Below are 12,217 nucleotides of genomic sequence, written 5' to 3' on the forward strand. Positions count from 1 at the left end.
AAAAGACATGGGCATTTTTTTTTTTTTTGTGGGTCAGTGACTCAAGATTTTTATGATTCCAAGCTATTTTACACGAATCTTGGGTTTATTTGCTCTGCCAGCAGCAATAAATGATCCAATACGACCAGTTGTGCTGTATCTTCAACAGCGCTGGGTGTCGTAGAACAAATACACGGACATTACCTGACAGCTTATTTTCGAGGAGATGTGGGCAAACATTATTTTGTTTAGCCGGTACGTACTGGCGACATTGGCCGTTCCCCTCTGTGAACTCAATCCTGGGAGCACCACGGTGAACAGATGGGTCGCACCTGAAGAGATGAGGGCACCAGAGCCGGTCCCCCGGCGGGGGGACGTGTCGGTCAGCCTGCCCGTGGCCTTGGCACGTCTTTGTTCTGCTGGCCAGTCCTGTCCTGTGGCCTCTCTCCCCTGCTGTAGCTGCACAGTCCCTAAGAATCTTCCTGAGGTGGCCCAGCAGAGCTAGAGACATACCCACGTTTGCTTTCCTTTGCAGGCAAATTATACTTTTCATTTCGTGGGCAAGCTGAAGACTTTAACAGAAACCTTGCTGGAAGTGTCCAGCGTTTTTCAGAGTGGAGGGAGTGGCCAGATGCTCAGCAAACTGCAGGTGAGTGGTGGCTTTGCTCCCAGAGCACCTGCTAGGGCGCGTCTGTGAAATCAGAGTGGCCCCTTCGAAGACCCCAAGAGCCCCTTGGGTGTGCTTGTTGGTTGACTGATCACGTTGACCTGAAGGTGAACTTGTGAGGCAGTTTTGTGAATTACCAAGGGTTTTATTCATGCCAGATGTCACTATTATGAGCATGGTGAATAATTTATTAACACTGGCCCATTCTTTCAATTCCATAACTTAGATGGAGGCATGATTTTGTACCTTAATGCTCCTTTGAGTGGTTTGCGTACTATTCAACTCTGGGTCTACTTAAAGGATCAGTTATCACTCCCTGACATTCTGTATCGAGAACCTAAAATATTCCAGAATTCGGGGGCTGTGGTTTAAGATGGCCAGCTCCTGCAGAGCCCCACAGCCGTGAACTTCAGAACTTCAAATGAGGTAGGCCACATAATAACCGGGGGCCATTTGAAAAAGAACCCTTGGGGTGCCTGGGTGGCTCAGTCGGTTAAGTGTCCGACTTCGGCTCAGGTCATGGTCTCATGGTTCATGAGTTCAAGCCCCTCTTTGGGCTCTGTGTTGACAGCTCGGAGCCTGGAGCCTGCTTCGGATTCTGGGTCTCCCTCTCTCTCTGCCCTTCCCCCTGCTCACACTCTGTTTCTGTATCTCTCAAAAATAAATAAACGTTAAAAAAAATTAAAAAAAAAAAAGAAAAAGAACCCTAACTCACCTGAAGTCTGATAGCATGAGAAAGTATGCCCGCATTTTCATTCTTGTTCCACCTGTTTCTTACGCACCAGGTGAGTAGGTCAGGGCGATTCACAGCATGGATTCAGGAGCCAGCTTGTCTGGGTTTGATGCCCAGTTGACCTGAGCCTAGCACTACTGTGTGATCTCGGACTGGTCACTGAACTTCTCTGTGCCTTGGGTTTCTTATCTGTGCTGTGAGGAAATAATCGTAGTTACAAGCTGTAAATCACTGAGGGCCTGGGAGGCACTTGGAATAGTGTTTGCCACGCAGAAAATGCTTCTGTGCGGCCTCCCACAGTGGATGCTAAGACGGGAGAATTTTATTTACTTATTTTTCATTTTATTTTATTAAAATTTGTTTTAAGTTTTATTTTGAGAGAGAGAGAGAAAACATGAGCAAGGGAGAGGCAGAGAGAGAGAGAGACGGAGAGAGAGAGAATCCCAAGCAGGCTCTGAGCTGTCAGCACAGAGCCCCGACACGGGTCTTGAACTCACGAACAGTGAGAACATGATCTGAGCTGAAATCAAGAGTCAGACGCTTCACCAACTGAGCCACCCAGGTGTTCCCCAATGGGGGAGAATTTTATTATGGGAGAGGGAGGCAAAGGGTGCTGGGGAGCTTGGGAGCATAGGCACCTGAGGACATGCAGGTCTGACCCTGGGACCCAGAGAGGGAGGGAGGCTGGGCGGGAGCATCCTAGCCGGTCCTGCAAGGTAGTGAATACACTACCCAGAGCTGCGGTCAGTTTTCCCTGGGGAATCCTGTGCCGGGGGGTCCTGCAGCTGCCTGCAGTGGGCCCAGGGGTGGTGGTCGTGGCCCCCGACAAACCCAGGTGGTTTCCAAGCCCAGCAGCGGCCGTCAGTTCTGTCCTGGTCTTTGAAGGTCCACGACGCTGGTTCTGAGGGCGGCCACCACCGTGCGACTGCCGGGGCTATTGTCATATTCTTCTTTGACTTGTCTGCTCGTGGATTAGTTTGTTTATACGGGGTCAGTAGGCTTTCTCTGTAACGGGTCAGATGGCGGATGATGTAGGCTTTCCTAAAGTCTCTGCTGGGAATGGAAATTACACACCGCATCGTAAGCAACAAAGGGAGCGTCTGCAGAGTCTCGTGAGGATGTGACCAGGTGCCTGACTGTCCCTCGAACCACACGGCTCCTTGGAGAGGTCCTCTGATGGTCCGCCATCCGCCAGGCAGTCACGTTAGCAGCGCAACTCTTTCCTCGATCTGACTCTGCCACCAGCGGCTTAGGCTAGTGCCTTTGCTGGCAACCGAGGCCTGGACCTCCTTCCCGCTCAGTTAAGAGTGAGTGATCTCCTCTCAGAGATGTGGCCGAGGTTCAGGGACTAACACACAGAAAGTGTCCGCCCTGTGTCTGCCACGTGCCCGACAAAAAATATGTAAGATTCCAAAAAGAAGCGCACACCAGGGTTTCATACTGAAATCCTGTCATCTGTAGACACGTCAATGAAATCGTCACATCTCTAGGGCGGGTGTGAGAAGTCAGAGAGCTCGATGCAGAAGGTAGACCACGTTCGAGAATTCCTTATCAGGAGTTCCGAGTTGTAAGGTTGTGCGCTAACAAAATGTTGGGGTCACATATAAATATTCTCTAGTGAATGGACACGTTCCAGAATTAGTCCCTGTTCTGCTAGCCTCCCCCGACCCCCCCCACCAACCCTCACCGCTTAATCCTGGCGCTGGCCTCACGGGATTTTGTCCTCTGTCTGCTGTGGACTGTTGGGTGTTGTGGGGGGCAGTAGTATACAAGTCAGTGCATGCCCACTTCAAGATCAAGAGGCAAAGTTTCATGAAATCACCTTGGAGGGGGCGCCTGGGGGGCTCAGTCGGTTGAGCACCTGACTCTTGGTTTATGTTCAGGTCACGATCTCAAGGTTCGTGAGATTGTGCCCCGCGTCAGGCTGCCCGCTGTCATCTCGGAGCCTGCTTGGGATTCCCTGTCTCCCTCTCTCTCTGCCCCCTCCCTCCCATGCTCTCTCTCTCTCAAAATAAATAAATAAGCATTAAAAAAAATCACTCCGAAGAGCCCTCTGTAGGGAAACCATTGACAAAGGAGAGGCAAAGCCATCAAGATGTAAGAGGGGTCGCAGCGATCATGATATGAAAGTTTCTCCCGAAGATGAGATTTGGTTGCCGAAGGATTAAGAGGGTTCAAGGGACGCAGAAACCCTTCCTCAGTGCTTTTCTGACAGTGGCCCCCTCTTTACAGCTGGCCTGTGGAAAAGACCCTGTTAAGGATCTGATACAAAGGGTCACCATACACTTTTGTTAGAAAATTTTGCTGGAAGGTCACATTGAGTTCATTCTTGGTTTTCAGAGATTAGTGCGTGACTTCAGTTACAATCTGAATTGTCACAATTGTTGCTTTTGGTTTTCAAGATAAAATTGTCATCAAATGTTAGGCCGTTATTTACCATGATCTTTAGAACCTTTTTTTTTTTTTTTTTTACCATGATTCACTTTATGTGTCCTTGTCTTGTATACTGAAACTTTGAGTTAACCTCACAAGTATTTTTCATTGAATAATAATTGAGGAAATGAGGTTATTTTTGTGAAGCTGTGTTATTTCCCTTTAGGCAGCCCTGAGAAACAAATTCATAAGAAACTTTGTAGAAAGCCAGCTGCACATTGATGTAGACAAGCTGATGGAAAAGCTCCAGACTTACGGTAAGTGGGTGGGTGTGCGGGTGTAAGCCGGTGGGCGTGTGTGTGTAATTGTGCGAGCACACGTGGGCGTGTACGTGGGTAGGCGTGCAAGCTGGAGGCCAGGTGTGCAAAAGCATACGTGGGCAGGTGTGCAATGTAAGTGTGCGGGTGTGCGAGTGCACACGATGGGTGTGTGAGTGTACAATGGTGGGTGTGGCAGGGTCTGCTTCCCGATTGGCCCGCCGCCGGGGTGCTCATCCTCCTGCCTCTAAGTTTTGGGGTGACACTGTCCAGTCGCTCTTCCCCTCCGGTTTCTGGTTTCTCGTCCACAAGACTAGAAATGCTCTTGTTTGTTCATCCCTGCGGTTTTCTGATTTGCCGAGTCGGGGCTTGAGTAGCAGGGAGCGCATTTGGAGAGGAAGGCTTCTGATACCAAAGGCAAGAATTCTGAGACTTCAGATAAGTTTATGGAACGAGGGGGCGTTCCTGAGTCAGGAGCTGACGGAAAGCAGGTGCGTCGATTGGAAGATTTGGAGCTGAGGCTAGAAGGTTCTGTCAATCAGCGGACGGTTGTATTGCCTCCGTAGTTTGTCAGTGCATGAACCCATTTGTTTGTTTCTTTTAAGTTTATTTGTTTTTGAGAGAGAGAGAGAGAGAGAGAGAGAGAGAGAGCATGTGCAGCAGAGGGGAGGGGCAGAGAGAGGGAGACACAGAATCTGAAACGGATCTGTGCGGATAGCAGAGAGCCTGATGCGGGGCTCGAACCCGCAAACTGGGAGATCATGACCTGAGCTGAAGTTGGACACTTAACCAACTGAGCCACTCAGGCTGCCCCGTGTGAGTTCATTTACTGAGCGAGCACACAGGAGAGTCGGGTTCTGTGCCGGGATCTGGAGACCCTGCCCCACCATCCCGGGTGGGGCGCAGACGGCCGTGTCAGGACCAACGGCTCTGAGGTGGATTCAGGCCCCGCCCAGTGTGTCCCAGGGGTGCTTTTAGGAGCCCGGCCTGGCCGGGGGCAGGATGGGAATAGAGGAAGGACCCGAAGGGAAGGGGGGCGTCACTGGATCCTGGCACTCTGCCCATGAGCGGGAAGGGGCTGGTGTCCACCTGCATCTGGAGGTCAGCGGAGGGCCAGGCATTGTAGGGGGCACGATATTTCCCTCTTATGACAAAAAAAGTTTGGTGAATTTACTGCCTTAGAAAAATTAATGTGGGGCGCCTGGGTAGCTCAGTCGGTTCGGCATCTGACCTCACCTCAGGTCATGATCTCACGGTTTGTGGGTTCGAGCCCCACATCGGCTCGCGCTGGGCTCTGTGCTGACAGCTCAGAGCCTGGAACCTGCTTTGGATTCTGTGTCTTCCTCTCTGCCCCTCCCCCACACGCACTCTGTCTCTCTCTGTCTCAAAAAGGAATAAACTTTAAAAAAAAGGTTAATGATATTTTAAAATAAATGTTACTGCCTTAAGTCATTTTTCAAGTAGTTAAAACACACTTTTTAAAAAATAAAATAGTTTCTGGGGCACGTGGGTAGCTCAGTCGGTTAAGCGTCTGACTCTTGTCTTGGCTCAGGTCATGATCTCACAGTTCATGCGTTCGAGCCCTCTATTGGGCTCTACGTTGACAGCAAGCAAACTACTTTGGTTTCTGTCTCCCTCTCTCTGCCCCTCCCCTGCTCTCTTTCTCTCTGAAAAATAAATAAATAAACATTAAAAACGCTAAAAAAAGGAAGTAGTTTCTGGACGGCTGTATATAACAGAGCCTGCGTGTGGTGCTGTTCGGCGGGACTGTTGTGGCCTCAGACGGTTTCTGTCTGGAACAGAGGCTGTCATTACTCTGCGAGGGTGGTAATGGTGTTGACCCAGAGCCCTCACTGTTTCTGATCGACTTTTCCCTAAAACGAATTTCTATCATGTGGGTGGAAAACAACAGCCCCAGCAACTCAGACCCTGAGCTTTTCCAAAAGATGAATCAGGACCCAGAGTGTGGAATTCTCAAGGAATTGTGAGAGCCATAAAGTGTGTGTGAGTCCTCCGTTCTTCCTGCCCGACCCCGGAGTAGATTGAAGTATTCTTGTCCATACGGATGTGGATGGTTGGCCTTCACTCCTGGCCCGCACAGCCCTCTGAACAGGCCCCGTGCAAGTGGGGGGCGTGCTGGGGGCTCAGACACACGCTAAGATGCAAATCTCCTTTTGTAACTCCCTAGGTAGAGAATTCACTCACTTTTCTCCACACATCCTTTTATTTAAAAAAAAAATTTTTTTTTAATGTTTATTTATTTTGAGAGAGAGAGACAGAGCACAAATGGGAGAGGGGCAGAGAGAGAGGGAGACGCAGAATCTGAAGCAGGCTCCAGGCTCTGAGCTGTCAGCACAGAGCCTGACTCGGGGCTCGAACTCACAGACCATGAGATCATGACCTGAGCCGAAGTCGGAGGCTTAAATGACTGAGCCCCAGAGGCGCCCCAAGTCTTTCATCTTATGAATCCTGAGCAGTCTGGTGTCTGGGGGTCTCCTGAGGAGTGAGGCCGTGGGGGACGCAGTGGTTCTCCTGACTGAACTGCAGGCACATGGGCCCCACCCTATGGTGACACTGTGACATTGGCCACTGTGGCAGGTGTGATGGCATCTCCTGTACAGAATCGTGCACAGGGCAGGCCTGTGGGATTCAGTCCCCTCCTTCCCACCCATCCCCCACCCCCCCCAACCCCATGCCTGCTGAGCCCGTCTGGACTCCCTCCTGCTTGGCGCTGAGTTCTGGGTGTTCTTCCCACGGCTGTGTCCTTTGGAGTCTCCACGTCTCTCTCTCCTGTGGTCTGGCTCCTCTTTGAAGCCAGAGCAAACCAAACGTCCTGAGTCCTCCTCGGCGTGTTGTCCTGACAGACGTTGCATGCGTGGGTTCTGGAGCCCACACGGGCCACTTTGAATCCCCGGCTCTCTTTCCACTGCAAACGCGCAGACCTGGACAGAGCACAGCAGGATCGGATTTTCCTCTGTGTTCCTTGATCACTGATGGCGGTTCTCGCAAAGTGCATGTGATAAAGCGAGCGGTTGTCACAAAACACCTGCTATTGGGGTGAATGCACGTTTTCTAGAGTTCCTTGCCACCAGGCTGGAACATTAACTTTTTTTGCCAGGTTCCGTGTGCGAGGTCTCCTGTGTTGCTCACAGGCTTGCCACTGGAGCTTTCTTCTGCGTGGCCAGTTGCCCTGTGTCCTCTGGCCACTGCCCTGTGTCCCCTGGCCACTGCCCTGTGTCCCCGGGCCGCAGGCTCGCCCTCTGTTCTTCCACAGTGAAGCAGGACCAGCATCATGGGACGTGGTCACTAAGTGGAGTAGATCCCCAGCAAAGAGGTGGCACAATTTGCACATGAACAGAATGTGACTATTGAGTCATTTTTTCCATGGAGGGACTTTTTTCCCTTCATAAGCCCTGGGCTGAGAGGAAAGTTGCAATGTCCCGTTACGCTTACTGTCCTCAGGAGTGAAGCTGGACGAGCTGTTTGCCCACGGGGACACCGGGCATCTCCGTGTCCTGGGCCGTATCTTGGTCAACCTGTCCTCCTGCGTGGTGTTGAACCGCTTCCAGGCCCTGGAGTCTGTCGCCAGCCTGGAGTCGAGAGCCCGTGAACTCATGCAGCAGAATGACTTCTTGGCTAGTGAGTATTCAGTGAAAACACACGCGCATGCGGGCCCGGCCCCAGTCGCCTGCCGTGTGTGTATTTGTCCCTAAATGCGCGTGATAATGGCTCAGAAAGACAAGAAGTCATTTCCCGGTAAAATACACCGAGCGGAAAGACTCCCCTTGAGTTGACGGGAAGACAGGCTGCATACGGGGCTGCTGGCCTCACATCCTGAGCCCCACGCTACTCACTGCATCCGTTGTTACTGGTTTATGGTGTCGTTTGATGGTTACATCTCGCGTGATAAATTTTATCTTTCTGATTAAAGTTATGCTCCGATTTCCTCATCACTTTGTAAAAAAATTTTAGTTTTAATTTTATTTATTTATTTTGAGAGAGAGAGAGAGAGCAGGGGAGGGACAGAGAAAGAGAGAGAGAGAGAGAGAGAGAGAGAGAGAATCCCAAGCAGGTCACAAGCTGTCAGCACAGAGCCTGATGTAGGACTAGAACTCATGAACTGTGAGATCATGACCTGAGCTGAAACCAAGACTCAGATGCTTAACCGACTGAGCCACCCAGGTGCCCCTTCCTTATCATTTGACATCCTGGGGCTGGGCCAGGGGACAAGACAGCAGCCAATTTGACTCCATTCATTCACGTTCATTTGCTCAGGATAAACGTGATGTGCTCTGTGTTCTCATATTCATTTTGACTAAACGTCAAGTTAGTTCTTTATTTGGGTTTCTATGAGTTTGCTGAGGGCTGTGGAGACACAGGACCACAGGCTGCCTTCAACAGCACAAGGTCAGCTTCTCGTGGTTCTGGCCACAAGTCCTCGATCAAGGTGTCAGCAGGGGGCGGTCCTTCTGAGGCCATGAGGCGGAGTCTGCCGTGGTGCGTTGACGGCCGCCTTCTCCTGTGTCTCTTCTCAGGTGCCCTCTGTGTGTGTCGGGGTCCAAATGTCCCCTCTGTTGGAGGACGCCAGTCATGTTGGGTGAAAGGCCACCCTGATGACCTCCTTTTGAAATGATTACTCCCGTTGTGATCTGTTTAACAGTTGTGATCTGCTAGGGGTTAGGACTTCACATGTGAGCTTTGGGGAGGGTCCATTCGCACCCCCAACAGGCGTCATGGATGAAATTCAGGGAATCCATGTGCCTTATGTTTACGTTTTGGATGATCCATAACCCCAAAGAGGTCAGTTCCTCATTTTACGTTGAAATCTAGTTGATACACATTACGTCCATGTGGGTCGATGGCTCAGTCCCTCATGCTGCGCTCACCGCGGGCATGGCTCCCGTCGGCCACCACACCATCACCTGTGTTCCCCGTGCTGTGCCTTCTGTCCTGTAGTCCCTACACCTGGAAGCCTGGACCCCCACTTGTCTGTCATTCATAGGGAAGCGTTTATGATCCCAGAGAAGGAAAGCCCGATCATTTGAGCATACTGGTGTCGTTTTTCAAGTTCTATAAAAATGCAAAAGGGATCATTTTCTTACAGATTTTTGTGTACAAATGATTTTGGTGCAAATAATTAAAGACACCACAGTGGGGGCACTTGGGTGGCTCAGTCAGTTAAGCTTCCAACTTCTGCTCGGGTCATGATCTCACAGTTGGTGAGTTTGACCCCTCGTCGGGCTCCGTGCTGACAGCTCGGAGCCTGGAGCCTGCTTCAGATTCTGTGTCTCCCTCTCTCTCTGCCCCTCCCTGCTCACACTCTTTCTCTCTCTCAAAAATAAATAAACATTAAAAAATATATATATATTTAAAAAAAAAGACACCACAGTGGGGGTTTATGAAAAATAGGAGAGAGTGTTCGCCAGGAAATTAGGCAGCCTCGGGTCTAACTTTCCCAGTCCCTGCCTGTGGAACATGGAGAATCAGCTTTGCGTCCCCGTGGGGCCTGTCCCCTTGCACAGAGAGGGTTGGGCCCCATCTCACGGCCCGTCCAGTTGTGCTCGACCCGCGCTGACCCCGGGTGAGCCGCACTGACCCTGTCTTCCCTTTCCTGCCGACAGGTGTCATATTCAACAGTTCGCTGGGCAGCGGGGACTTGGGGACGCCGTCTCTGCGCCCGCCGCCCCACGTCACATACACCATCCGGACCAGCGTCCTACACAGCATGAGGACAGATTTGGTGAAAAACCCTTTCTGGAAGTTCCATCCTCAGAACCTACCGGCCGATGTGTTCAAGTACAACTACATCTTTGTCCCTTTGCAAGACATGATCGAAAGGGCCATCATCTCGGTGCAGACCGGGCAGGAGGCTGAGGAGCCGGCCACGCAGACACAGGCCATGCCGTACCCCTGTCACACCAGGGACCTGTGAGTAGCCTCCACGTGCCCCCCTGCCGCGTGCCCGCTTTACAGTGAGAAGCGCCTTGCGTTTGGCGTGCCGAGTGCAGAGAAGTTCTGTGTAGTCACGCCGAAGAGCATTTTAGAGAAAGTCCATCCCCCTGTTTAATTTCTTGAGCTGTCCAGATGCAAGGATAATTGTTGAGGTACTGTGATCGTGTAGGACTTGAGCTCTGACACCAGACTTACCCGTAGCGTTAAAGACCCCTCGGAAGGAACTGGAACAGTATTCACAGGGGTTACATGCGTCTGGCTCCAAGGCCAGCCATCTGAGCTCGCGAAACAGAAGAAGGTCACTAGCTCTTCAGTGCAAATCCTTAAAAAGTCGATGTGCACCCCCTACTTTCCGGGAGGAGGGGGATTCTCGGAGGCTCGGGACAGTGGCTTAGGGACGTGTGAGGCAGTCTGGGAACACGCAGGAGTAAACTGGTGACCGGGCTCGTGACATCCTTGCGGGGGAAAGGAGGGATGGTCAGTTATGGGCTGGAGCAGCTGGACCATAGCCCTGGAAGGAGAGTGGGGGGCAGGGCCAGGAGGGGTTGGCAAAACAGAGTGAACAGCGTGCCCAGCGCCGGTCCCCTGGATGCCTGACATCCACCTTGCTGAGGGCCGAGATCTCAGCCTTGAAGGATGTTGTTCCTCAAGCATCTCATCCTGTGCCGGGCTGGAGGCCCCAGGCTGCAGGTGTGGGGAGCACGGGAAGAAAAGGCCGAGGGTGAGGTCATCAGAGGGACCACCCGGACTGCCTGTGCTATGAGAGCAGGGGGCAGATGCTGGTCCTTCCGTAGGACACCACGGAGCAGGACCCGCCAAGTAGAAGCCAGGCGACTGGGGCTGCGCTGGCCAGACAGGTGTCTCGATGTCTCACTCCTCCTTCCTGTCTGGCCACATGCCTTCTGCATAGCAGCACATCAGTACATTTCATGAGGCGAAAGGCAGTGTTCCCACTGTGCTAGGAGCAAAGGCTGTACCCTGTAGGATTGTCCTTCTGAGAGCATGGTGGAGAAAACAGGGGTCAGGAACAGAGGCTAGGGTGTCATTTTACCCCAGGCTCTGCCTCACTGTGCAGACCATTGGTAAGCCTCTTAACTTCCTTGTGTTTTTTTTTTTTTTATGTTTATTCATTTTTTTGAGGGACAGAGTGTGAGTGGGGGAGGGGCAGAGAGAGAGGGAGACACAGAATCCGAAGCAGGCTCCAGGCTCTGAGCTGTCAGCACAGAGCCCGACATGGGGCTCGAATCCACGAATTGTGAGATCACGACCTGAGCAGAAGTTGGACGCTTAACCGACGGAGCCACCCAGGTGTCCCTTAACCTCCTTCTTTGTAAAATGAAAGCTTCTCTTTCCTTTCGGGGCGATGATCGTGTGTCAGCTTTGAACATTTTCTGCCATCGCTCTTCTCCTGAATTATTTTTCTGGGAGGCATTGGCACCAAGAGCAGAAACCGAGGGAACGACTGTTCCTGGCAAAGCGTCATGCACCAAACCTCTCCGCAGCCCAAATTCCAGGGCCTTGTGGGGTTTAATGACCTGTTTCCAGAAATCGACTCTTTACGATGCTCTCTTTTTAGCCGAATCTCGGGAAGGTCGCGTTCTGAAAGCCTCTTTGTAGCTCTTAAGCATGCTGTCGACCATCTCCTGGAAGAGGGGCCCTGTGCATATGGGTACAACGTGCAGACTCCCTCCGGTCCTGTTCGCAGGACGAAGCTGGGGTTCGATTCGTCTCCCCAGACGCAGGGTGGCCCCCAGGAGGGTGTGTTGAGAAGAACGATACACATTTCTGCAAACAGCTTATTGTCGAGGCGGAGGTGGCCTGCCAGGTCCCTGGTGCTTGGCTAACGGGCTTGGTGACGGGATGGGACTGAGGCCGGGTAGGGTCGCGAAGATGTGCCCTTTCACCCCGCGAAAGTAAGTTCTTGTGGACGAGACACATTCGGGCCTCGGGCTGGAGTGAGCCGAGAGCCCCGCGAGAGTCCCTTTCCTTTTTCTGTCTGGAAGCGTAGCTGACATACGGTGGTACGTCGGTTCCGGGCATAGAACACGGACTCAGCAGTGCTGGACACAGCTCAGCGCCCACCACGTTAAGGGTACTTCCCGTTTGTCACCGTATGTGACCGCACTATTACCGACTCCATTCCCTACGCCGTGCTTTTCGTCTCCCTGACTACTTGGTTTATAACTGGAAGCTTGT

The 12,217-nt window shown here is 51.9% G+C and overlaps 1 protein-coding gene across 1 annotated transcript; it reads left to right on the plus strand.

The window, feature by feature from the left end:
- Window positions 1–610: 610 nt before the first annotated feature.
- LOC122488197 (ATP-binding cassette sub-family A member 13-like) lies at window positions 611–10,029 on the plus strand. Its single transcript, XM_043589412.1, has 4 exons — window positions 611–628; window positions 3,979–4,069; window positions 7,532–7,708; window positions 9,691–10,029. The coding sequence occupies exons 1-4, from the start codon at window positions 611–613 to the stop codon at window positions 9,999–10,001; spliced, it is 597 nt and encodes a 198-aa protein (XP_043445347.1). The 3' UTR covers window positions 10,002–10,029.
- Window positions 10,030–12,217: the final 2,188 nt, after the last annotated feature.

Source organism: Prionailurus bengalensis, chromosome A2 (assembly GCF_016509475.1).
Source record: "Prionailurus bengalensis isolate Pbe53 chromosome A2, Fcat_Pben_1.1_paternal_pri, whole genome shotgun sequence".
In the NCBI taxonomy this organism is placed as follows: domain Eukaryota; kingdom Metazoa; phylum Chordata; class Mammalia; order Carnivora; family Felidae; genus Prionailurus; species Prionailurus bengalensis.